At 39.9% G+C, this 26,749-nt stretch overlaps 1 protein-coding gene across 1 annotated transcript in view; it reads left to right on the forward strand.

The window, feature by feature from the left end:
• Positions 1 to 26,749, forward strand: part of LOC108571663 (sterile alpha and TIR motif-containing protein 1) — a 46,476-nt gene that overhangs the window by 13,897 nt on the left and 5,830 nt on the right. The window contains 5 exon segments of the mRNA XM_017933763.1: positions 3,002 to 3,136; positions 8,082 to 8,302; positions 10,855 to 11,119; positions 12,578 to 12,745; positions 26,552 to 26,653. Coding sequence (XP_017789252.1) covers positions 3,002 to 3,136; positions 8,082 to 8,302; positions 10,855 to 11,119; positions 12,578 to 12,745; positions 26,552 to 26,653 — 891 coding nt within the window.

Below are 26,749 nucleotides of genomic sequence, written 5' to 3' on the forward strand. Positions count from 1 at the left end.
TTCCACATGCCGTAACTCTTTCTCACAACAATGACTGGCATACTCTCCCAGCTCCGTTCAGTAGCACGTCCACTATCAACTCTATCCGAATATCCTGACCTGAATTCTCAGACGTGCTTGACGCTACGTCCAGAACAGGCAGATAACCCGAGAAGCCAGCATTCCTTCTCAACGTAAATCAGTCAAGGGCTGTCGCGTAGTCGCCTCTAGGCACACGTTCGTTTTATAGACATACTGAGAATAGCCAGAGTGAAATCCACCTCAAAGCGAAATTTTACTACCTCTGTAAATAATCTAATACCACTATGCTCAGCTGCGATCTTATTTCCTCTCACTTGTCCAATTTTACTTTCGTTCATTCCTCGCAATAAACGCCGTCTTATTTTTCTCCATTCTCTACTCTATGGCCTGATTTACGAGACGCCCGGTACATCTGAGCAATTTCTATCTCCACACCAGTATGGACGATTAAACAAGATCGGCACGCTTTGGCATATACAAACGAACCGTACTCTCGCGTAGATAAATTGAATTTTATTAAAAGAGATAAAGCGAAGTTGTATCGAATTGTCATCGGAATTCGAAGAAGCCAACCTATAAAATCGTACACGATTTTTCGATCTCATTAACCGGACTTGCCTCCCCACACACCGCTTCCGTACAGGGGCGAGTGTAAACTGGGACAACGATAACTCCGATTCTCGGAACAGTACGCGAAACTTTTCGCCTTCCGACCACTGTGAACGTAAATGAAAACTTTCGCTGGTTCCGACATTGTGTACTTCTTTTGTACGTATCTCCGGCGAGAAAGAAGAAAAGAGCCGTAGAAAAGTGAAATAACATCCTCGTTACCTTCTTTTTGCTCGCTTTTTTTCACGCTGCTGTTTCATTCATAAAACAGCGCCATCTGCGCTGGCTGAAACAAGTTAAAGATCCGAAGAGATCTGGCTGCTGGCAGACTTTCGATACTGTCGAAGAAACACCGACGTACAGAGAAGTCGTTTGCCATGAAATTCGAGTTCGAGACTCCCTATCTAGGTTCTTTAAAAAAAAACACACTTTCGTCGAAGGACGACATCTTCGGGGGGATTTCCCCCTCGCCGAAAAGGATTCCAATTGAAAACTCTCGTCGAAGATAACTGTATCACGTTCGGTTATCTGTCACGGGTGTACGATAATCGAACAGACACGTTCTTTAATCAGTTACATTCAGTCTGGTAGCCTGTTCGTAGAATCTCGATGTTACGACCCGGTTTTCGTTCTTAATTCGAGGCTTTTCTCACGTGCGCGCGAGCTATGCGGAATTGCGAGTTTTGCGGGGTCGCCACGGTGGGGCTGGCGGCGCTGCGATCGCGGCTCTCGCGCCATCGGCGCGTCACAGCCGCTCAGTCTAAGTCCAACCGTCGCGCGATCATTATCGAGTGGACAGCTGACCACGCGCGTGTCCTTTGTGCCAGCCGGTAGAGGTTATCCACGTTAAACATCCACGAAACCGTTGTTCTACCGTCGTTGATTGTCCGAATCGTGATCGATCGTTCTTCGGTGTCCTTTTCTGTTGATAAAAATAGTAGATTTAATAAAGAAACATTGTCGTTGCGTAATTTTTACGATCGAGATGAAAATACGTTCGCGAGCGTGGCCGAAAGTGGCGACTAACGATGACACGTGAAAGTGTGCATGTGTCGTTCCTTGCGACACAAACGTTTCTAAAGATAAGGAGAATTGCAACGGGATGCTTCGAGAGGGCGATGCTGCTCAAGTGCGTGCGTCGAGGTTCTCGAAACGATAAGGAAAAACATGGTGGGGTGGATACTTGCAGATAAAGAGGAGTAGGTTGGAAGGAGGAAGCGTGCGTGCCCTCGGTGAACTGTCAAATGGTTAGTGGTTCAGCCGTTCGCGCGCCACTGTGCCCCTTTAAATGCCTTGTTTTCATCGAATTGGCATTTTTGGACCAGTGTTTCTTTGTGTTACACCGTACGCCTGCAATCGTCAGTGGTAGAGGGTATACGCGTGTTTCAAAGTTTACCTATACACTCCAGATGCAAACGGCTCCGGTGTTTACATATCCATCAGTTTTTTCTTAAGCAAAAGAACGGTCTGGCGTGTTGACACAGAACACGTACACACGCAAGCGTGTTTCCTTCGGTTCCGTTGACCACAAGGTTCCATTTACGTAACAGACGTGTTGCGAGACTCGCATATCTCACGTATCTTTTTCCGAGAAGCATCCAAGCGTAGATGTACGTAGAATCGAGAGCTTTACGAAGCTCTATTCAATGTCACTCGGGGATTAGTTTTATATTTTTTCTTCGCTTGTGATCGACCGTAAATTCGCGAAGACGCATACGTTCGATACGTTTTATTTTTCTCTCGTTGCAACGATCGTCGTGTCGTGGCGCTTCGTTCCGTGGAAAAGTGTATTTGCATCTTGTTTACGCTCTTGAATAATTCTACTTCTCGGAACGCGCGCGTTACCATAATACATTTTTCACGCGTTCTTTTTCTTTCTTCTCTTTTTTATCGTTCGGCACGCAATACGCTTTTCAGAAGCAATTAACCGTGAAGGGAAGAGAAAGGCGAAGTTTCCGAACGAATTTTCAAGATCCGGGATCAGCTGGTAGGATCGACTCGGTGCAATTATTAACGAGCACGTGGGTGGTAGTGGTTTGCGTGTTTGCCTGATTTCAAGCCGCAACGAGTTTCGCAGTTCGATCATTTGCACTCGGTTTACCGTACGGTGAACGGTAGTCCCAGTGTGTGTGACGACAAATTACTGCGACATACAGGCTGGTTCAAAAATTTCCCCGCGAAATTGATGGATATTTAGTAGGTGTGAAAATTCGAAAAATAATCGTCGTTCGTGTATTCTGACGTCAATATTCGAATCACTCGATAGTGGCAATACTTTTAAACCATTTGATACATGGAGAAAACAACAGAAACCTGTTTCGGAAGTTAGCGATCGCAGTTTTGGTAAGAATTTGGTCGGTTGTTGTTGCAGATGTCGGAGTTCCCAGTGGAGGGAGGGGAAAACGGTGACATGCACACTGTCATGGAGAATTTCCAGAAGAAGAACAACATGGTGTCCGGCAGGAGCCATGTCACCCATCATCCACAGGTCACCTCGTCGTCACAGGTAATTATTCCATATTTCTCATTCGTTTCCTAATAAACAAACTGCACCAGAAAAATATCGAATAAAATAAAATATAAATACCTTTACTTTAAAAAACCAAAACAAACCTTAAAAATAGTAAAATTAAAAACTGTAGAATAATCAAGAAATAAAAATCGTTTCATCTATTTCGATTCAATTCTTCAAACACGGCACACTTTACGCTGCAATAAAATTAGAAGGAAAACAAATCGAATCGACTGTATTACTCATGTTTCGCCGAGAATTGGCGAAATTCTCGTTTCAACGGTGAATCTCGATTATACTCTAACCGTGTCGTTCGCAGAACTCGTTTTGGAAAATCGATTCGAGGCGCTAGAGGAACGACTTAATAAGCTCTGCCATCGAACTTTCTATTTTTAAAGAACGCGACGAAAAGTAACATTTAATCCGACGCTCGTAGCGTCGCGACGCCTGTTCGCCCACACCGAGCTTTCCTGACCACGGAATTACTTGGAATTACAGGGCGATTCCGCAACCAAAGCCTGAGCGAATTTCCAAAATTAATTCGCCGTCATTTTTCACGGAGTTCCCTCTCGGGCCACGTGGCGCGTGAACAGCTGAGTCGTTTCAAGGGCGGGAAAATTCAAACGAAGTGTTTAACAACAAATTCGTAGAACGAAACTCCGAGGAACTCTTCGATCGATATTTTTCAATTTTTACTTCCATTTTTTTACTCGATTTTTGCAATTACATTCCGTGAATCTCGATACGTCTGTTGTAAATAAATTTTAGAGTAGGTTCGACCGATATCGCGAACCGATTCTCGTAAAAATATATTTATCTGCTATCTTAAAAGTGTGTATTTTCTCGAATCGCGTGACTTTCTGTTTATTTTCACGGCAGTCGTGCGATCGAAGAGTTACAGAAGGCACCTAATTTCAAAAATAGTCCATAAAAATCCTGGAAATCCTTAAAAATTTCATTTTTCGTCGATGCATTATCTCGATTTCTCGCAGACTGAATTACCTGCACTTTTCTTACGAACTATTTATATCCAATACACAATTGCACCGAAATAGAATTGTCTATAGTTAATATCCGATTGTAATAAACAAAACGCTCTTGGCACTGGTTGAGACACGTGGAAAACGTTGAACCCTCTCAGAATTTCTATCACATGCTCCCTCGTCGAGCACGTGATTAGAGAGTCCTTATAAGAAGATCAACAACATTTAAAAACGGTCAGATGTAATAATAAGAGATTCGCGAGAAGAGTTAATTGGAGACTACGACGACGGTGAATCAGACGTTTCACTTTTGATAGATCTCAAGGAGGAAAATCTGAATGTGCGATCTGTTTGTCGGGAGCCAAACCGGCGATTATGCAACGGATACAGAGTCCACGTGTTTCAGTACCGCCCACTGATAACCTTATCAACGACACATTCTCTCTTTTAATTACGCCTCCTTTCATCTTTCGCGTATTCTTGACTCGTTTGCAATTTTCGCTGTTTCACCTTGTTGCCTCACTCGACCACTCTGCTATGCAACAACTATCCGTTTCGTAATATCGCGATGGAAATAGAGCGCTTATCAGGAATTGGAATCTTTTTGTGATTTGATGCTCTATTTCTATCGACGTGACGAAACGACCACGAGTGTGATGTAATCTGCCGAAATTAGGATGCATTTCGTGCAAGTCGAGTTAGATCGAAAAGTTCGAATTTACATTTCAGCGCGAAGGTCGTTATTTGGAAAAATTAGTCACCGTCACTTTGGCCTTGTTCAGTTGGATTAAAAAATCCGAATTTAAATTTGGGTTGAAAAATTCAAATTCACATTTAAGTTTGAGAATTATTCCTTAAAAAAAAATTATCTGCTACCATTTTAGCCATGTTTGGTTCGATTAAGAAATGCAAATTTAAATTTGGCTTCAAAAATTCAACTTTACATTCAAGTTTGAAAAGGACTCTTTAAAAAAACTTATCCTGTAATGTATTTCACTGTCACTTTAGACGTATTCGGTTAAATTCAAGCTCAAATTCATAAGTTACTCTTTAAAAAAATTACCCACTGTCACTTTAGTCATATTTAATGAAATTAAAAAATCAGTATTTAAATTTGGGTGGAAAAATTGAACGTAAAAATTCAAACTGAAATTTAAGTTCAAAAATTATTCTTCAAAAAAATTATCCACTGATGTATTGCACTGTCACTTTCGCCATATCTATTTACATTAAAAACACCAAATTTAAATGTAGGTTAAAAAATTGAATGCAAAAAATCAAGTTTAAATTTAAGTTCGTGAATTATTTTTCAAAAAATTACTAAAATTACTAAAAAAATTCTCAAGAAAATCACAATGCAAAAGCACCAGGAATACTCTCAAAAAATCTCTTGAACCACAGACACTTGTAAACCCACCAAATCCACCTCGATCTTCCTCGTTCTTCTCTCTCCCCACAAAACTAATCGAATAATCAAGCAGCCGGTGCACATACCTCCGCTTTTACGTAATTGTCGCCCACGCGAAAATTTTTTTCTTCTTCACCGACACAAAACGGCGACAAGGAAGACAAAAGTTTCCAGGTCCGGGAACCTTCAACGCGAGAACCATCTCTCTTCTTCCACTTCCTCCCAAGCCTCGTCGTTTTCTCCCCGAGAGACGTTGCTTCTGCTTCACTTTTACCGTTCTTTTGGCATCCTGTGCGGCCGCTTCTTTGGACATTCACCAGACAGGCGCTCTGTTTGTCTTCCTTGAAGAGAGAATTTAATTGGACCGGAGTAGCAGACGACGACTGAACGATTTTCCACGGTATTTCCACCGAGAAACTCCTCTAGCTTGGACACACGCTCGTCTAAGACTTCCTTTTACATTGTGATACCTAATGGAAGAAGATGTGTTTCTATTTTTTTAATTCGCACGAGTGCGACAGATGCAGATTGTGATTTTCACGCGGTTTCGTTGGTCACGTTCGTTCCTGGCGACGTTGGCTTATCGTCAAACGGTTTATTTTCAAGTGGACGCCGACAGAATTGTTGCAGTTCTCTTCGTGGTTGAATTATTCCGTTGTTTTCTCCACCGACATTCCATCTCGGTTCGGTGCAGAGGTTTCGGTATTTCGCGACATCGGGAGGGATTCGTTTCTGGTTTAACGGAGACTTTACACGGTGGCTTGAAGTGTCTATTATTGCTGTTTTGCGGAACGTTTTGGGGGGGGGATAAATTAGAGGTGTTTGTTTGGACTATCTCGATCCTTGTCTCGGTGAATCGATTATTCCGTGTTTGATTTGGTTGGAGATAGATAGTCTGTGGGCGAAACTCGTGATACAGGAAGAATTCCTTCGATTATTATAATTTCGAATCTCTGCATTGTACACAAAGAATTGTCCATGTTAATAGCAATTTTTGTGTCGCTGCAATTTCTAATTTTCGTATTCTACATAGAGAAGTATTAATATACAGGGTGTCCCGTAACTCCTCGAACACCCGGAAATGGGGGGTTGCTGGGGTGACTCTGAACAACTTTTTCCTTTACCAAAATGTTGTTTGAAGCTTCGTTTTCGAGTTATTAACGAAAAACACTGGCCAATCAGAGCGCGCGTAGAGCTCGCGCTCAGGGGCGGAGAACAGAGGCTCACCCGCGCGCGATCGAACAAATGCGTACGCGTCACTTCTCGGTTATCGATCGCTGTCAAAAAAATTTCACTTTGCACCGCTATTTTTATAAGGCTTAGAGAAATGGGTTTTTGCCGTCATTCCGACGTTTGTATAAATTTTTGAAAAATCTCCAATTAGTCGGAATCGTGAAGAAAATAGCGGAGGTCTGAAAATAGCCTTTGTTCTTCGCCCCTGAGCGCGGGCTCTACGCGCGCTGTAATTGGCCAGTGTTTTTCGTTAATAACTCGAAAACGAAGCTTCAAACTGGATTTTGGTAAAGGAAAAAGTTGTTCAGAGTCACTCCAGCAACCCCCCATTTCCGGGTGTTCGAGGAGTTACGGGGACACCCTGTATATATTTATTTATTCAGCCTCACAGCCATGAATTTGACTTGGTTTACAATAATCTACGTTTTATAAAACTATCTTATTCACTCATTCGATTCGTTCTCTCTCTCTCTTCCATTCCCTCGTACTCTACTAACCTATCGCCCTACTTATTACCCATTAATTATTACCCCTCCCTTATACTTTAATATTCTCTTTGGTGTTCATAGAGTTAATATTAATTCATGATTATTATCATTGAAACTTTCGAGCGTAAATGATAATTATGCTTCAAGCCTTGGGAGCCTGGATATTAAAAAAAAAAAATGATTAACATTCGTATCGGTAAAATATTAATATTAATTTTCGTATCACTGCAATCTCTAATCTTCATATTCTACGCGAAAATTAACTTGTTATTATTATTCTTATCGTTGAAGCTTTGGGGTGTTAATAATTATGCTCTGGAAGCCGTGGAAGCGTTAAATCTTCGATTAATATTCGTATCTAAAATCATGATAGAAAAAAGTATTAATCTTTATTTATCTAAAGTAATTTTCTCTAAATAATTATTCTCATGTAGCTAAAATAATTTTCTCTAAATAATTCTCGTATATCTAAAATAGTTTTCTCTAAATAATTATTCTCATATATCAGAAACAATTATCCTCCAAAAGACATCCCTGAAATCGCATAATTACGAGAAAGACGAGTTCTCTAAAGCACGTGAGAGAAGCATCACGATCCACTAAAGAAACACGGCGAGGATCTAACAAGATCGGAAAAATCGTGGAAAAGTGATTTGGATAATTCGCGGGAAAAAGCTCGTTTCTAAGTGTACCTATACATTCGAGGAGGGTAATACAACGGCGAGATAGATAGATAAGAGCGAGAGAGATAGAGTGAGACGAATAGGCGAGTGTGAGTCATCTCACGTGGATTTTAAATAGAACGTAAACGGCTTTTGACTCGGCAGATGCTGACGACGAACCAGAGCCAGAGCAGCAGCAGCAGTTCGAGCAGGGTGGCCAAATCCTCCCAGAGGATTCTTACCTCGTCCTCGTCGAGTGAGATGAAAGCGAGCTCCATGAAGAGCGATCTAAGGGAACTTCAACGCGGCATATCAGAGATGAAGAATAACATTTCCACGAATTTCTCGCAGCGACTGCGCAGCAGCATGGAGAACCTCGTGGACAGGTGGGTCTCTTTCATCCTTTTTATCCGATCCTCCTTTGACACGTTCTTTTTTTTTTTTTCTCACTACCAACGTTCGGTACTTTGTTAGCTGAAGTTAGCGTTTTGATGAAAATCTTTGGTTCAAGTATTTTGATATTTTGAACGATTCACGTCACTCGTCGAGTTTGCCAATTTGTGAAGCTTTATGAACCAATTTTTAACTATCAAAGTACAGTGTTTGGGAGCTTTTTCTACAGTGTAACAAAAATTTTTGGTATAAGCATTTTAATATTTTGGACCGTCTCACGTCACTCAAGTTTGCCAGTCTGTGAAGCTTTGTGAATCGTTTTTTCACTATCAGAGTTCAGTGTTTTGTCGGTTAAAGTTAGCGTTTCAACGAAAATCTTTGGTTTACGTATTTTGATATTTTGGGTCTTTCATGTCACTCAAGTTTGCCGATCCGCGAAGCTGCAAGGATCCTTTTCTCACTATCGGAGTTCAGTTTCTAGGAGTCCTTTTTACAGTGTGTAACAAAAATCTTTGGTTCAAGTACTTCGATATTTTCGACGTTTCGCGTCAGTCATCAAGTTTGCCAATTTATGAAGATTCCCTTTTTGTTAGAAACGTAACGTCGTCCGTTTGAGTTTGATTAATGATCGAAGTTAGAACTTAGGTAGCTTTGTTACGTACTGTGTATCGTTCAGCTTGGACCCTCGTGGAAAGGTGCATCTCATTCGTCGTTTTTATACAATTTTAATGCAAGCTGGCATTTTAGTATCATTTTACTGACTGCTACAGTGTGTAACAAAAACGTTTGATTTACGTACTTCAACATTTTGGTCGCTTGACGTCACTCATTAAGGTTGCCAATTTACGAAGGTATCGTGCTTCCCTTTTCGACGTATTCTAGTCGAGCAAGATAAATTATTATTGCGCTCGGAGTTTGGGAACTTTTGTTACACGCTGTATGTAGTTTGTGCGATTTTTGTCATTTAAGTTTGGGAATATTGTAATTGTAATTACATTGTTTATTGTGAAATGGACAGAACTTTGGTGAATAGTAGACTTTTCTGTGATAATTTGTGCAAGATCAGAGGGTCATCTTTATTTTTGCTCTTGTATTTCATTGACAATTCAAAGCATTTTTAAAATTACCCTAATTAAATCTTGGACGATCGTATCGTTACCAGAAATGAAAAATCTCAGAAATTCTTTAACAATTCAAAATCTAAAATTCATTTAACAGGTTATAAAAAAAATTAGCTTCAAGGCTGATCTCCCCACAATTTTTTCAAGTTACCCTAATTAAATCTTGAACCACCGCATCATTACCAAGAATTAACACTATACAAAAAAATTAGCTTCTCACAAATTTTCAAATTACCCTAATTAAATCTTGGCCCACCGTATCATTACCAAGAATTAACACTATACAAAAAAATTAGTTTCTCACAAATTTTCAAGTTACCCTAATTAAATCTTGAACCACTATATCATTACCAAGAATTAAAAATCTCAGAAATTCATTGACAATTCTAAATCTAAAACTCGTTTAACACTATGCAAAGATTAGCTTCTCACAAATTTTCAAATTATCCTAATTAAATCTTGGCCCACTATATCATTACCAAGAATTAACAATCTCAGAAATTTATTGACAATTCTAAATCTAAAACTCGTTTAACAATATACAAAAAAATTAGTTTCACAAATTTTTAAATTATCCTAATTAAATCTTGGCCCACCGTATCATTACCAAGAATTAACACTATACAAAAAAATTAGCTTCTCACAAATTTTCAAATTATCCTAATTAAATCTTGAACCACTATATCATTACCAAGAATTAACAATCTCAGAAATTCATTGACAATTCTAAATCTAAAACTCGTTTAACAATATACAAAAAAATTAGTTTCTCACAAATTTTCAAGTTACCCTAATTAAATCTTGAACCACTATATCATTACCAAGAATTAACAATCTCAGAAATTCACTGACAATTCTAAATCTAAAACTCGTTTAACTATATACAAAAGAATTAGTTTCACAAATTTTTAAATTATCCTAATTAAATCTTGACCCACCATATCATCGCTAAGTAAAGACACTTTCAATTAAACCCTTTTCCATTCAGTACACCCAGCGTCTACCACAAAACGAACCCGTTCCACTCCCCAAATTAGACCAACTCTAAAAATACTCACCTCAGTCGAACTTTCATTCTGAAATGCAAAAGTATCCAGCAGACCGTCTCGTAATCAGCAAAGTCACGTCCACGGTGTTATTTATAACCGGCGAAATCCTCGTTTTAGCCCGGTGCACCGCGATTATTTTCAAAAGCTTCGCGCCGCGTAAATACACAGGCGTGTCGAGCACATCGACACGCGAAATTGAGGAATTTCTCACGGCAATCGAAATCGTTCTCGTGTTTTTTCTATTAGGGACGGAAACGGTACCGAAGAAGGCGATCTGACGGAACCATTGGTGACGTTTCCGGATCCGGACACTCCGCCACCTTCCAGAGGAATTTCTCACGGCAGTCGAAATCGTTCTCGTGTTTTTTCTATTAGGGACGGAAACGGTACCGAAGAAGGCGATCTGACGGAACCATTGGTGACGTTTCCGGATCCGGACACTCCGCCACCTTCCACGGGAACTGTCACGCTGACAGGAGGATCTCCTTCGCAGTTGAGCTCGTTGAACTCGTTGAACAATCTTCACAATATGAGCCCGCCGATCAGTATGTCGAATATTTCGAACATGACGAATTTACCTGCTGGACAGGAAACGATGAAGTTCGAACAGAAGAAGATGACCAGTGCTTCGAAGACGAAGGTATGTAATTGCGTTCTGATTTCTTTTCTACTTTGGAATGATCTGTGTGGGTTTGTCGAGGTTTTCGAAGGCTCGTAGATTATGGATAAACTATGGATAGAGATATGTTGTACCTGTGATAATGGTTTATCTTGATTGTAGCTGTAGTTCCAGTTTGTAACACTCGAGAATTATCATATGGGTATTGTTTGTTGGATTTTTATTTGGTTAATCTGATTTATTATCGATAATAAGAAGAGTATGGTATGTGGTCGTTGAAATGGTAAAGGGTTAAATATTAGATTGGAGGAATAAACAGTAGAAAAGTTAAACATTAAATTGAAGGAAGCAGTAAATTTAAGGGATCGAACAATAAAGGGTTAAATATTAAATTGAAGAGGTTAAGCAGCAAAGGGTTAGATATTAAATTGAACGCGTTGAGTAGTAAAGGGTTAAAAGTTAAATTGAACGTCTTGAGCATTAAAGGGTTAAATATTGAATTAAAGGGGTTAACAGTAAAGAGTTAAAAATTTGACATCAATTTTCACTGATTTTTAAGTTGAACGTACGGTTCAAATACTAATTTTTAAGTAAAATTATTCAAATATTTTACTACCTTTTCACTGATCACTGTTAAATACAGCAAATCTCAAGTACAAGGTGACAAAAAAAAAAGAAGCATGAAGAAGTTTCAAAGGAAATATCAAGCAACTCTCGTTAAACCTCCACCGCATTTTCTTATCGAACAATGAACGTTTATCTACACGCCTAATCCTCCAATTCTTCATAAATGCGTATCAGAAAGCAAGACCTACCTGAAAATATCGCCGTCGTACCATTTATAGAATCGATGAATTTTAACGAGTCCCTGCAAAATAACACTCTCCCGTCCATTTTGATTTACCGCTGGATAAAAGATCGGCCAAATTTCTTCCCGGTTGGAAATTGCGCGTGAAATGATGGATGGCCGCGTGGAGTTCGCGAACGTTTGGCGACACAGAGCTGCGCAACGTTTGGCCGGAGGTGCGGTTTCCTCTAGGTAGTCTAGGTCAAGGACTCGGAGTCTATCTCTAGGTAACTCCTCGAGCCAAACCACCAGTGATGTATCGATTGAAATTCGCCACCCTGCACGCTGTACCATTTTTCCACCTTGATTCTCCCTCGTTTCTCGAAACTTGACGATCGATCGACGAGGAAGGAAATCCGATTTTTCGAGAATTTTCCTCGATTTTGTAAGTCATCGGAGGTGCGTCCAGCCGAGAAAGTTATTTTTACGACGAATGTCACGCGTTGTGCTTCCTCTCTCAACAGCTGAGATCTCTTTCCGCTTGAATTCTATCTTTAACCCCGTTTCCGTCGCGCCAAGGTCACTATTTTCACCCCTTTTTTTGTACGCTTCTGATACTAGGTCTATTTATGGTTTTTCTGATTTAGGTATTTAGCGGAGTTTGTTAATTTTTGCGTTCCTTCGGATTTCAGGTTGTCACAGACGGTTTCAGCGCCGAGAAGGCGACCGCGAACAGCGCCGAGATGAGAGCTTTACAGGCTGGCGACGTCTCGTACAAGGAGCAGAGCGCCGCGACGGCGGCGAGGGCGCGAGTCGAACTCGATGGCGTCTCCGCTGAGAAAAGCGTCGCCGCAGCGAGGGTGAGTCGATGTTAATGTTTCTCTACTCTTGACATACTGTCGAGGCCTTGCGAAATCTGCATTAGAACCTCTTAAATCACCGAGGAAAGGCGCGATTTGTCATCCGTGGTCAGGGCGAAATTAAGGATCTAAGGGATAGTTCCAAGATTTTGAAGAATTTGTTCTTTTTTCTTTTTTATTTAAGTTTTTGAGAATTTCTTTGTGCATCTTGTGAGACTCGGAATTCTCAATTCCTGAATACTATTGAAATGAGATTTATCCTTCTTTTTAATTAAAATTTTTTGGCGCACCTTATGAAACCTAGAGAATTTTCAATTACTGAAGATAGTATTTAGGTTCTTTTTATATACCAGAGAAATCTGAGACTAAAATTCAGGCTCTTTTCATATAACAGAAATTTCTTTCTTTTTTAATTAAAATTTTTTTTTAAGTTTGAGAATTTCTTTAGGCACCTTATGAGACCTAGAGAATTTTCAATTACCAAACATAGTATTTAGGTTCTCTTTAAATGACAGACAAATCTAAGAAAAAATTATTACTGTTCAAAGATTAAGCTTTTATTCGTAACAAAATTTTATTTCAAAAGTCGCTCGATATCAGGAATGTGTTCACCTGAAACGGAAGGTACTCGGGTTTCTCTGAGTAACAACCAAATCCCACTTCTCCATAAAGAAAAAGAACTTTATTAAAGAGAATCGTTCTATATCAGAAATTCATCAACACAAAACGAAACTTAGCCTGTTTAACAAAGAAACGAGCTCGGAGCAAACTGGTACCACGCGGGATCCTTTTGTGTCATACTCGGTCGTTAGAGAACAAGCATCAGCTGGTTCCGTCGTGCAAAAGGATCGAAAGGAAGGCGTTGCTCTGGGTGCGGCCTAAACTCGCCTCGCGTAGAATAGTTTGGCACGAAACTCGCCTCCTCTTCGGTCGTTGACACGATCGTTTCTCCTCCTGATGATCTCTCCCGTTCGAACAAGCCGCTCTTCTCACGCGACCATCCGATAAACAGTCCTCTTAAACGTCTCTGTGGTTCGGGGAAACGCTCGACTGTTACTCTTCCGCCAGAATTTCGACGCACGTGGTTGCTAAACTCTCGAACGAAAAGATGGGGTAAATAATACCTGCACGCAGACGAAAGGGAAAAAATTGACAGAGATTTAAAAAACCTGTGATATTCAACAATAGAGATTAATCTGAAAGTGTAATCTTGTTAAACGTAACTGTAGATAACGATCTAATTGTGATTTAGAAAATAGTACAGTAATGAGAAATACTTTTCTCGTGATTAATAATAGTGTAATCTTTCGATAACAGTGATTCATTTAACATAGAACAATGGTAATCTAATCTTGCAGGAATCGCTATTCTATCGGATCCTTTTGTAATAGTAATCGCATCGATAATGGGGTTGCTCTATCTAGAGTTTAGCGATAGGAAATTGAGTAATATTTTATCAATTGATTAATTGTCGAAAAGTCATCGATCTCAGAGAACTTCTTGAAACTGTTAATAATCGAGATTAATTGCGTCGGTAATAGAGTGTGCTAGAGGTTAATCTGTTGATAAATTAATTATCGAAAGGCACTCGAATCTTGGAGTATGAAACACAGCGTGTTCGGTGAAAAATCGATGGAAAAATGGAAAGTAGCAACAATAAACGAAGTAGGTTTTCTCGCGATCAACAGCAGTCTGGATAGCTTATCTGAAATCGGTCAACGATAAGAATTATTGTTATTATTGCACAGTGTCGCTTCGTACTGTAGCTGCCATACTGTGCAAGTTTTCTTGGAGGCTATGCTTTTCATACTATGCGTATGAAGGAGTTACTGATGGGTGCTTGCAATTTTTAGCGTTCAATGTGTGATGCTTTGAGTATTGGTGTACGGAGTTTCGAGGCTTTGCGGTTTTTTGGGGGGGGTTTTGTGATTGGTGAAGCAGAGGGGTTAGCTGTGATAGGGAAAAAGTGGGAAAGGAGGAGAGACGGAGGAAAGTGGGAAAGGAGAAGAGATGGACAAAAGTGGAAAAGAAACAGTGATCCAATATCTGTGATAAAAGGTAAAAAGGTGATAAAGGACCTCGTAAGAAAGGGGTAAAAGGCCCTTGCAAAAGTTATCGAAGATCCTTGCAAAGATCACCGAAGACACTTGCAAAAGTTATCGAAGATCCTTGCAAAAATGATTCAAGTTCCCCGCACTAAGGTCCTTTATCACCAGATTGAATAATTGCTCACTTTTAACCATTCCTACTCCCTCGCTGCAACAATCTCTTCTTCGTTAGCTACAAAAGAAAGGAAGAAAAAGTGGCAGAGTCATGGAACTCGACACACGAATACACAAATGATTACATACTACATAGTACAAATTACAAGCAGCTAGTAACAGTCTTTCATACTCAGACACAGCGAACCATTCAATCGAGCCTCTCTCAGGTTTGCGGAATTGGGTTATTTGCCTATGTGGACATCGTCGAACAGGGATCCGTTGTCGATTACGCGAACAACGCTCGCCGTTTTCACCGTGCACGCTCCTATTTACGCGACGCGGACTCGCTAAATTTAGCCGTTTTTCAACTCGAGCTACGTAGCTTTTGAGTCACTCGACGGAATTTTTGACACCGGGCCAAAACGACTGTGCACCGCGCGACGCGCACAATGTTGCTCCCTGGCCCCTCGCTAATCTTCCACGACGATTATGTACCCGAAACCACAGAGAGATGATACTCTCTCCTCTGTGTCGCTTCGTTACCTCATCGTCTGTTGTAACACTTGCGAACTGTCGGGATGTTAGGTGAGACCGTTAGGTATTCGTGGAAGATCACGCGGGGGAAGATTTGGATCGGTTTCGTTTGAAGGGATTGAGTAATCGAAGGGTTCCTCGATTCGAAGAGATTGTGGTGGAAGAGTTGAAGGATTTCTTAATTTGTGGGAGATTCTGTGGTAAAGAAGTTGAAAGTTTCTTCGGTTTTTGAGCTTTTGATTTTTTTAACTCCCTTGATAAGGGAGATGGAAATTTTCTGGTAGAATAATTGAAAGATTCTTCGTTTCCTGAGCTTCTAGTTTTTCTTAACTCTGATGATAAGAGAAATGGAGATTTTCTGGTAGAATAAATGAAAGATTCCTAATTTTTCGAGCTTCTGGTAAAGGAACAGAAAAATTAAGAGATTATAATTGAAAAATTGAAGGATTTCTAACTCTGTTGAGATTCCATAGTAGAGAAATTGAAAGTTTCTTCGATTTTTGAGCTTTCGATTTTTCTAGCTCTCATGATAAGGAAGATGGAGATCGTCCGGTAGAATAATTGAAAGATTCTTCGTTTTTTGAGATTCTGATAAAGGAGTAGAAAAATTAAGAGATTTCAGTGGAAAAATTGAAGGATTTCTAATTTGATTGAGCTTCCACAGTAGAGAATCTAATTCCAACTCTCCTAATAAAGAACACAGAGATTTCCTAGAAGACTAATTTCAAAAATCCTCATTCCTTCTTTTTCTAATAAAACAATTAAAAAAAAAGTCCTTCTCAGAAAAATCGGGAATTGCCCGTAATTCCCTGTAATTCCTCGTTTAATGCCCTATAAATTGCCAATTTAACGAGTCGTTTTCACCGTGAATCAAGCTTGGCCGCAGAAGTTGTGAAAGGAAGGCATAAATCGGTCGGAATCTCTTATTTCGATCTCTAGTTAAAATTCTAGGACGTTTGAAACGGAGCAACCTCCGAGTAAACACGAGCGGAGCAGCGTTGAAATAGAGCCTGGCCAAGAATTTATCGCACGTGGAGAAGTCGTACCTTTTTAATGGAACGGTCGCGTGTTCTAACGATCGAAGCGTCAAAGGGCAATGGATTTTCCCCGAGGTTTCCGTGTACCGTTCCATTGAAATCGCGTGTTCTTCACGCAAACCTTGACCCGTTGTATCGTTTCTTTATCGAGAAATAATCCGCACTGCGATGCACGCGTGTGTACATCCACGGATCGATACACTTTGTGGAAATACTTTCTTTTACCGCGAGAAACTGAAACGTTGGAATTGGAAGAATGAGAATTTGAGAATGGTGGAAGGTTTGTCGAGGTGGTTTTCTTTTGAAGATTATTCGAGAGGTGTTGGAATTGCGCAATTTCTCGAAACGAGATGACTATTCAGAGGATTCGATCTGGGAACGGTCTGTGATCATCGATTGGCCAAGAGAAGATGCCAAAAATTGTCTGCATCGTAATCGTTAGACGTTGGCAAACTTGTTCGATGATCGTTACATGCGACGATGAATCAGCGCGTACACGTGTCCTCGTGTTACGCGCATGTGGCTTCGATATAATAACTTGGAGAGATTGAAGGGAAGGGTTAATTGAGGGATAAAGGGTTGAGTGTGTTTAAATTGGGGGAAGTAGTGATTTGGGTGTTTTGGTGGGGAAAGGTGAAATTTGAATGATTTTAGTGAGCTTTCGTAAGGATTTGCGATATTTAGAAAATAGAGAAAATAGAGAGACAAATTTATGAGAGTTTGAGAGTACTCTCAAGAGTCAAATTTGTGAGCGCTGGACACACTCTGTGAGAGTACTCCCGAGAGTCAAGTTTGTGAGAGCTGGACACTAAATTTGAGAGAACTCTCAAGAGTCAAATTTGCGAGCGCTGGACACACTCTGTGAGAGTACTCTGCAGAGTCAAATTTGTGAGAGCTGAGCACACTCTGTGAGAGTACTCCCGAGAGTCAAGTTTGTGAGAGCTGGACACTAAATTTGAGAGAACTCTCAAGAGTCAAATTTGTGAGCGCTGGACACAAAATTTGAGAATACTCTTGAGAGTCAATTTTGTGAGAGCTGGGCACACTCTGTGAGAGTTGGACACTAAATTTGAGAGAACTCTCAAGAGTCAAATTTGTGAGCGCTGGACACACTCTGTGAGAGTACTCTGCAGAGTCAAATTTGTGAGAGCTGGGCACACTCTGTGAGAGTACTCCCGAGAGTCAAATTTGTGAGAGTTGGACACTAAATTTGAGAGAACTCTCAAGAGTCAAATTTGTGAGAGGTGGACACAGTCTGTGAGAGTACTCTGCAGAGTCAAATTTGTGAGAGCTGGACACACTCTCTGAGAGTACTCTCGAGAGTGAAATTTGTGAGAGCTGGACCCAAAATTTAAGAATACTCTCAAGATCACCTGTCCCAAAATTCTCTCGAAATAGAGCCACCTACTCTCAAGCCTACCCTAAGTTCGTTCACCACTCAGTCAAACCCGAAAAAAAAAATAAAATCATTAAAACATTGATAAAAAAATTCTCAAAAATATATCAATCTCCCAAAAATTGCTCGATCAAGATCCTCATCATCATGGAGTTCCTCCCACGCGCAGAGATATACCTACAGGGGGTGGCTTGACTCATGGGGGTGGAACATAGCTGTGCAAAAGCCCCGGTCGATCGATCGGTGTTAACCCGAGGGCAAGGCAGTTAGTTCCTGGCGCTGATAGTCGTCGGTTCGCGTGTGCGATGGGGCAACAGTGGTCAAGCTTAACGAGGGGATTTCTCCCCGTCCTAAGGCCCCGAAACAACGTCGAAAGGCGAAGAATCATGGCGAACGAGGGCCTAGTGGATAAATCCTCGAATACGGTACAATTGACAAAGTGTGAAACGATGTCGTTCTTCACGATTTGCAGTGGAGTAGCAGTATCGTGAGTCAGGATCGATCGTTTCTCGCTTGTTTTGCTTTGTTTACGAGGACAAAATCATTATTCGTTTGTTTATTTCCATGGTTATCGTATCCAGTTTTACGAAAAATAACGTAGAAGGGAAAATATTAATAGTTACTAGAAGAAAAAGGAAAATTAAGGCGAAAGTAAGTCAGTACTCTAGACAGAAATAAAATAGTTACAAGTGTAAAGACAAGGTTCAGCTTATAGCTGCTGTTATAGCTAACCTATAAAATGAAAATGAGATGCGATCATGGTCGTTTATTTTCGAGTACAGCACTTTGATAAATGAGTGATGATAACGCGAAGAGTTTGAACATATTTAATTTTTTATTGTAACCTCGCTAACCTCGCAACATTTCTTCCACCGACTATACAATTTCAAAATCCGCAGAATCTCGTTCTAACGTCCGAACATATGTCACATCTGCTCGTAACGCTCCTCGTTCTTCTAAAAACTTAATTTATCACTCGTGCAAACCAACTTTTTACTGTCTCGTTGAAAAAATTGTTCAAATACAAACTTTTTGCCTACACTCGACTAGAAATCAGTGGAAAGAGCACGCTCGAACTCTCAGCTGACGACCGTGATCGTCTCTTCAGCGTTTAAAAGGGGGCGATAAGTGTGATGAAGGGAACAGTTCACGAAGCGTTGCAACAAAAACGCAGTCACATGTAATTACAGAGCGACTCGTTGACTGATTACAGAGAAGAACCGCAATCACATGGATCGTGTTAATTGAACGATTGCTTTCAATATCTCGCACAGTGTACACATGCGTTCTGTGTTTCGCGTAACGTGGCTCGACCTTTTTCCTTGAAATCGATCGCTGTTTCTTAATTTATCAGCCTCTCTGACGATCGATAAGCAGAGTTTACCTAGTGAACTCGTTTATAACATCTCGATGATATACTTGGGGGAGAAAAATGGGTTTATGTAATTTTCGTGGATACAGAAAATTAGGTTAGAGGACGTTCTTGCGCAGTGGAAAGTGAATTTGGTTCCTTCGACGAGTGAATTGTGGGTGTTGGGTGGTGAATCAGTGGAAATTTCGTTGACTATTGAAGTGTCCTACATATTGGATCGTCTGCAACCATTGATCATTCGGCAAATTGCTTTCAAGCCCCTTAACAAGTTCATTTCTACAAAATTTTCAATTCTCTTCCAATTCTAACGTGAATAAAAAAATACAAATTTTTGTTAATTCTGAAAACTGAAATTTCGTGAAATAAATTCGGCAATTTTGCGATCGTTAATTCTTCCAATTAACCTGTGACACCTTTTTATTATTTAAAGAGCCAAAACAGGTGTATTTTAATTGCACGCGAATATTTCCACCTGTGTTTGAAATCGACGAGTAGACAATTCCTCGGCAACAACCTGTGCGCCTCTTTCTCAGCCACGGTGTTCATTAATCAACGTTATAACATTGTTTTTTACCGTTTAAATCATATCTGGATAACGCGTGCCAAGTGTTTCGCGAGTTCTCGTACGCGCAACAAAGTTGCGCAATCTTGTCTCTTTGTACCGGTTTCTCTCCCCTTTGTCGCGTTCAACCGGGCGACGACGGTTCATTCAGTGACGAACCAATTGAGATCAGCCACGAAATTTCCCACGGATTTTCGGGAATCGGTGCCAACGAGGAGCGTGGATGTCACCGATATCCAACCGCGAAACCGAAATAGAGCTCGACCGCGAAGCTTGTCTCGGGTAAATTGCCAGATTCTCCGCCCGTGCTTTTCAAGGACACGTTCAAGGCCCTCCGAAGTGTCCCCAGAAATTTCTCTTTTCTCAAATTTTTAAATAGGTGATACCGAGTGGCTCGAAAGATACCATTAAGGGTTACCATTGAAAATAAGAAAGTCACCTTGAAATCTCAAAGTTGCCTTCGTTTACATTATGAAGGGATTTATGGACCACCCTGTAGAAGAGAGAAAAAATTATTCGTGAAACTCTGTCTCATTGCCTCGATAATTGTCACACCATTCTATTTGAAAAAGTAAACGACACTTTGAAATCTCGAAGGCGTTCTCAACTAAATTATGAAGCGACTTATGAACCACCCTGTAGATGAGAGAGAAAATTAGTCGTGCACCACTGTCTCATTGCCTCCATAATTGTCACGTTATTCTACAATATTTGAAAAAGTAAACGACACTTTGAAATCTCGAAGGCGTTCTCAACTAAATTATGAAGCGACTTATGAACCACCCTGTAGATGAGAGAGAAAATTAGTCGTGCACCACTGTCTCATTGCCTCCATAATTGTCTCGTTATTCTATTTGAAAAAGTAAACGACACTTTGAAATCTCGAAGGCGTTCTCAACTAAATTATGAAGCGACTTATGAACCACCCTGTAGATGAGAGAGAAAATTATTCGTGAAACGCTGTCTCATTGCCTCAATAATTGTCACACTAAAAAAAAAAAGAAAAAAATGTCACCTTGAAATCTTTGAAAAAGTAAACGACACTTTGAAATCTCGAAGGCGTTCTGAATTAAATTATGAAGGAACGTATGGACCACCCTGTAGAAAAGAGAGAAAATTATTCGTGAAACGCCTGTCTCATTGCCTCAATAATTGTCACACTAAAAAAAAAAAGAAAAAAATGTCACCTTGAAATCTCAAAGATACCTCCGTTTAAATCACAAAGGAACTTCTGAACCACCCTGTAGAAGAAGAGAGAAAAAAAGTTACTCGCGCAACAGTCTCGTCGATATTGTCGCAATAATTGTCATCCGTCCAATCGAGAGCAAATGTTATTTATAGAGTGAGATTGATAGCCGTTATCTCGTACGTTGGCAGATAATAATGAATCATCAAAACATTTTTTTCCCAGTGTGTTGTTATTTCCTCGTGAATCGTACTCCTCTATTCAGAAGAAGGAACGAGATCTTGTGTCACTTTGTAAAAAAATCATCGATAAAACGTTATCGTACAGATAGAAAATCGACAATCTGAAGTGATGTTGTCGTCAGAGTTTCCTCGCGGAACTTTCAAATGTGTGTCCATTCATAGGAATGGAATTTGTTCCAGGGGGAGGGATTTATGTAATGTTACTGTTAACAAGAGGGACAAGATCATTCGAAAGCTGTGTTACACTGTGACGAAGATGATATGGATTATTTATAGGTGCATCTGTCGGGATGGTGACACGCTAATGAGACTCTGTTGTTAACAAAAGGAGCGAACGTTGTTATTGGCACGCGAGAACGATCACTGGCAACAAAGTGTTCCGTTGTCTTCCGCCATGTTGTCGATGACGAAATTCGATGGTCATGCTTGGATGACTTTGAATTATTCGTTCTGCTCGAGATATTTTGAGAAACTTCATAGGAAAAGGAGGAGGTTTGAACTCGGATTAAACTTGGACCGCGTTTCTTCATTTCGGAAAATTAAGAATTAAAAATGGCACTTTGGATTCTGCGAAGAGATACGAATATAAATTTATTTTACAGTATCCAAAAATGTTACAAATTAAACTTAAATTACTTTTCACCTTGGAAAATAAGGTTTCCTTGGAAAAAAGTTTTTATATTCTATAAAAAAGGTAAAAAATTTCCCAAATTTTCGGTCGATCTTTAATCACACTTTTCCCCCTAAAATAAAGTTCCAAGAAATTTTCAAACCTTCAAAAACAATGTCACAAAATTCCCGGAAACGTTAGATAATCGAGATATTCACCGTTCTCTCCTAAATCACAGAAATCCACGAAACGAGACGCCCATTTGGCTACACTGTCTCAAAACCGACCATTCTTTCCACCAAGGAAGCGTCCGACGCGCGAAATTGCGCAATATTGGCCAGTGGCAAGGTATCGAAAAGTTTACGAGACAGAATCGTTGCACCGACGTGCGAATGATGTGACCGCTATTTCTAGTCGCGGAAAAATAGAAACACGACTGAAGATCCGTTGCTCGTCACGTGGGGCAACCGGTGCCATCAGAGACGAATTAAAATTCGTGCGCCACTTGTGGATATCTCGTTGTTCGGTGCGCGTCGCGACGTTCAACCATCGATCTTTCCGTTTCTGTACAATGTAACAATCTCTATCTCATTTTCTTCTGTTTTTTTTTTTTTTTAATTCGTTCGAACGTCGTTTAATTACCGGGTAAACGCGATTTCGTGGGATTTCTGTTATCGAAGTGACGAGTTGGGATTCGAAACGATTGGAAAGATTGAATCGTGCGTGTATCGTCGTAGCCTCTGTGGGTTGACAGAGAGGGTGGGAGAAAGAGAGAATTGTTATCGCGAGTGATATGCGTTTGCGGCGAGATGAGCGCACCGTGGCCAGTGCATCGCGGCGTGATACAGCGGAAAGTGTTCGATCGGCCGCACGTGGTAAGTGGTGATGAGCATGGAGGAATCCTTGGTAGATTCGGGTGATCCTGATCAACAGGTATATTTTGATACTTTCTTTCGTAGCGGATTTTTGTCGATTTTGTGATCTTTTGTGCAAGTGTTTTTGTTGGGAGGAGAATTGTTTTGAATTTGTGGATTGCAGAGAATTGGCGGACATTGGAAATATGAGGGAATGAGAGATGAAAATTGGGAACTTAGAGAAATGTAAATAGTGAAAATTTTAGATTTGAGAAAATCGATCTTTGCAAAATATATTTTCTCATTTCCTCGTGGTGGAATCAGTGTTGTAATTCTTGTGCTCGTGTCTTAATTAGGAGTAGAATTATTTTGAAAATGTGGATGAGAAAATTGGCGAAAATTGGGAATTTAGGGAAATATAAATAGCGAACATTGAAGATTTCAGAGAATAGTTCAAAATTGAAAATGTAAAAAAATTCGAGATAGATCTTTTCGAAAATTAGGTCAACGCTAAATTAAGACACTTCTCAGCAACGCGCTAAATAATCACATTCCTTCACTTATTTTACACGATCGTTGAAAAAGAAACTCAGGTGTTCGATCGATATTCATAGGATGATCGTGATTTATTGCCTCATTTCAGGGGGAACTCCCGTGGTATCCCCGAGTAAATAAACGTCTCCATCTCACGGCATGCGTGAATTCTTTCCTTGTAACGTATCAAAATTCTTCCATATAATTCATACATTCTTCCCGTTTTTCCTTCTCAATAATTAAAAAAACAATCTAATTATCCTCACAGAAATTTTCTCTCACAACAATCTAAAAACAAACCTTCAATTTCTCGAAAATCTCCGAAAAAAAAAAAAACAAACGAAGAAATGAAACTGTTTTCGTTCATTTCGTAAATTCATCTGTCTTCCATCATCGTGCTCATTAAATCAACGTGAAACCAAATTCTCATAAATCCTCGTTAAACCGGCAATTTAATTTCGACAGCATTTCATTCCACGATCAACCTGTTAATTCCACAGTGATCGATGGATCGTTGGTAACATCGGGTCGAATTTATTTCCATCGGCTTGAAGGGAGCGCGTGTCGCTTACGTAAACGATCATAGAAATATCTGGATAGCGATTTATGTTTGTCAAATTTGTTTCCCCGTTCGAGCTATTCTAAGAACGAGAGAAAAATCGACGTCTCTGCAAATCAGAAAATGACGCATTGAATTAGCTTCGATGATGAAAAAAGGAACCCAAAAGACGAGACGAAATAGGAGAGAATTGTTCGAACAAACGTACGATATTATTCTCTGACTGACGACATTTCTTTTGAATTGTAAAAAAAAGACACGATTCTGTGGTTTGACATTCGTGAGATGATATTTTAGCCTGGTTTTCAGTTACGTCATTTTTTAGAAGGATTCTGGTCGGTTTTTTGGCATTTATGCAAAATTTCTTTCGGTAATAGTTAGTTGAAATCGTTTGATTCATCGTTTCAAGTTTCAATCTTAACCCTTTAGGTACTGTGCGTTATTATGGCTTCGTAGTAAACGACGCTTCGTGAGGAAACGTCACTACAGTGGCTTCTTTATAAGCGACGATTTGTAACGACGTACAGAATAAATTTTACTTATTAAACTAATATCGTTAACACGTTCAGTGTCCAAAGAATAGCACTCCTAAGTTAACATAACTCGATCATTCATAAAAAAAATTTATTTTCGTTTCTTTTATCAATTTTTCTTTATTGCACTAATAAAATACAAACAGAAATAAATCTTGAATTTCACATTGAAAAATTCCCCTCTCTAATTACACGTGTCGCCGGTAGCGGCGCTAGTAGTCCCGTGGGTTAACTCCGAACCTCGCCAAATTTTCCTCCTCCGACTCCTCTATACACATCGACGTCGAACGAGAAATAGCGTCGTTGAGTCAGACTGACGTCGAAACAAACAGCAAAAGGGTTAAGACGCAATTCTAAAACTGTTACAAAATTTCAATTATACAATTCTCGTACGCCCATCCTGTTGCGCGTATACCTAATCGTTATCCAGCGAAATTTCATAACGACGGAGAGAGACGAAGACGACGCAATAATTGGCATTTCTCCATGGAATATCAGTGCTCTAAAGTCCGGGTGGTAGAGTGTGATAAGAGGCGGTAACAGCGGCACGTGGGGAGGCGTGCAAGGTGGCAGGGAGCAGCAAACGGAACACAGTGGACGCGTGTGACGACACGCTCGGATTATATTTAGAGAATCGGACGTCAGAAGCTGAAGCGAGGCGCGCTGAGAGGTCGAGCCGCGGCCGATGAGCTTTCGACAGGCCAGACTGTTATGGAACTGTGTCGCGAAACCTTGTCACCTCGTGCTTTCTGACAAAACACTCTCGTGTCTTCGTTCGGGACACCTGTGGGGTACCGTGTCACTTCCGGTACACGTGAGACTTTCTCAGCGAGAAACTTCTCTGGTGTGAATGTTCCTCTGGATAGTCTGTTTTGTGTTTTATCGAGTGAAATTTCTGGAGTGAGAAACTCCTCCAATGTGAACGTTGTTTCCATGGATATTCTGTTTTTTGAAAATTAGTGTTTATTGCATTGGTGTTTTTTGAAGCGAAATTTCTCGGATGGGAAACTCCGCCAATGTGAACGTTTCCATGGACATTCTGTTTTTTAAAAATTAGTGTTTATTGCATTGGTGTTTTATTAAGCGAAACTTCTCAAGACAATCTGCTTTCATCCAGTTAGTGTTTAATTAAGGAAAGAATTTTTTCGGTGACTCTATTTCTCGTGAAAATGTGATTAAATGATTTAAAAGTGACTATGATAGAATTTTAAATGAAAAATTGGCCCATTGTATGGTGAACTTAGTGTATCGCTGTTCCCCAGTGAAAATATGCTCGAAGATGGCAAGTGTCGTTGAAATATCTGGGCTGGAATTGAGATCAAAGGAGCAATCTCTGCAAGACGTTTGTATCTCCCACTAATTAAATATTCCCACTCATTACTTACACATTCTTACCCTGTTAAAAATCTCTTTTTATCTTCACATTCCCTTGTAATTTTTCTTCAATAAAATCGAACCTAAATATTAAAAATAAATAACCAATTAAAAATTGAGTCCTTTAAAGTGCAATTAAGATCGAACGAAACTTAACGCGATTATAATTATTACTCGAAGGTACGATCTATACGTAGAAACGAGATCAGAGAAATATTCGAAGGCACAGTAGCATGATTGTGGCATACTATCGATAAATTAGCGTCGCTATTAGCCAACTCGACGTAATCAGACCTTCGATAGCGTGCTAATTCTCTGCAAAAATGTCTTTCGATATCATCTCTTCTCTGCGAACCTCGGAAAAATCACAATTCTTCGTCTCAATTCTGTGAAATTCATTCAGGTTCTATACTGCTGTGAGATATTCATAAAATTTCATATTCACGATTCTCGTTTGGAATTTATTTTCGTATCGCTTTCAATATCGAAGGCTCGTTCTTCTTCGTGCAGTATTTCACACATCATGAACCGCGCGCTGAAGCCTGAGTTTATATCGAGCTTCAGATTTCTCGGAAGTATTTTTAAACAACGATGTTCTGGAAATATATATATATATATATGTAAATTTGAATTTTATTTTATCTGTTAAAATATTTGTATCTCTTCTTCTTCTTTGTTTTCGATTCTGGGAATAAGATTGGAAATAATAACGCGTAGAGTGATTCTGGAATTGTTATTTGAAAATATAATTTGAAAATACAATGGAAAGATGGTTTTTATGCAATTTTATGGTTCCATTCGTGTCGCAGGAACAGAGAAGCTTAAAAGCTGGCGACCTGTCGCATCAGGAGAGCAACAATATGGCGGCGTCCACCATGAAGCTGCAGAGCGACTCGTTCAGCTCGGAGAAGGTGAGAAAATATTTGAGAAAGTCTTTGAAATTCGACGTAAGAATTTTTATCTCGTACGAAGCTCTACTAAGAAGAAAAGGAAATATTTGTTTGTAA

Source organism: Habropoda laboriosa, unplaced genomic scaffold (assembly GCF_001263275.1).
Source record: "Habropoda laboriosa isolate 0110345459 unplaced genomic scaffold, ASM126327v1 scaffold15, whole genome shotgun sequence".
In the NCBI taxonomy this organism is placed as follows: Eukaryota; Metazoa; Arthropoda; class Insecta; order Hymenoptera; family Apidae; genus Habropoda; species Habropoda laboriosa.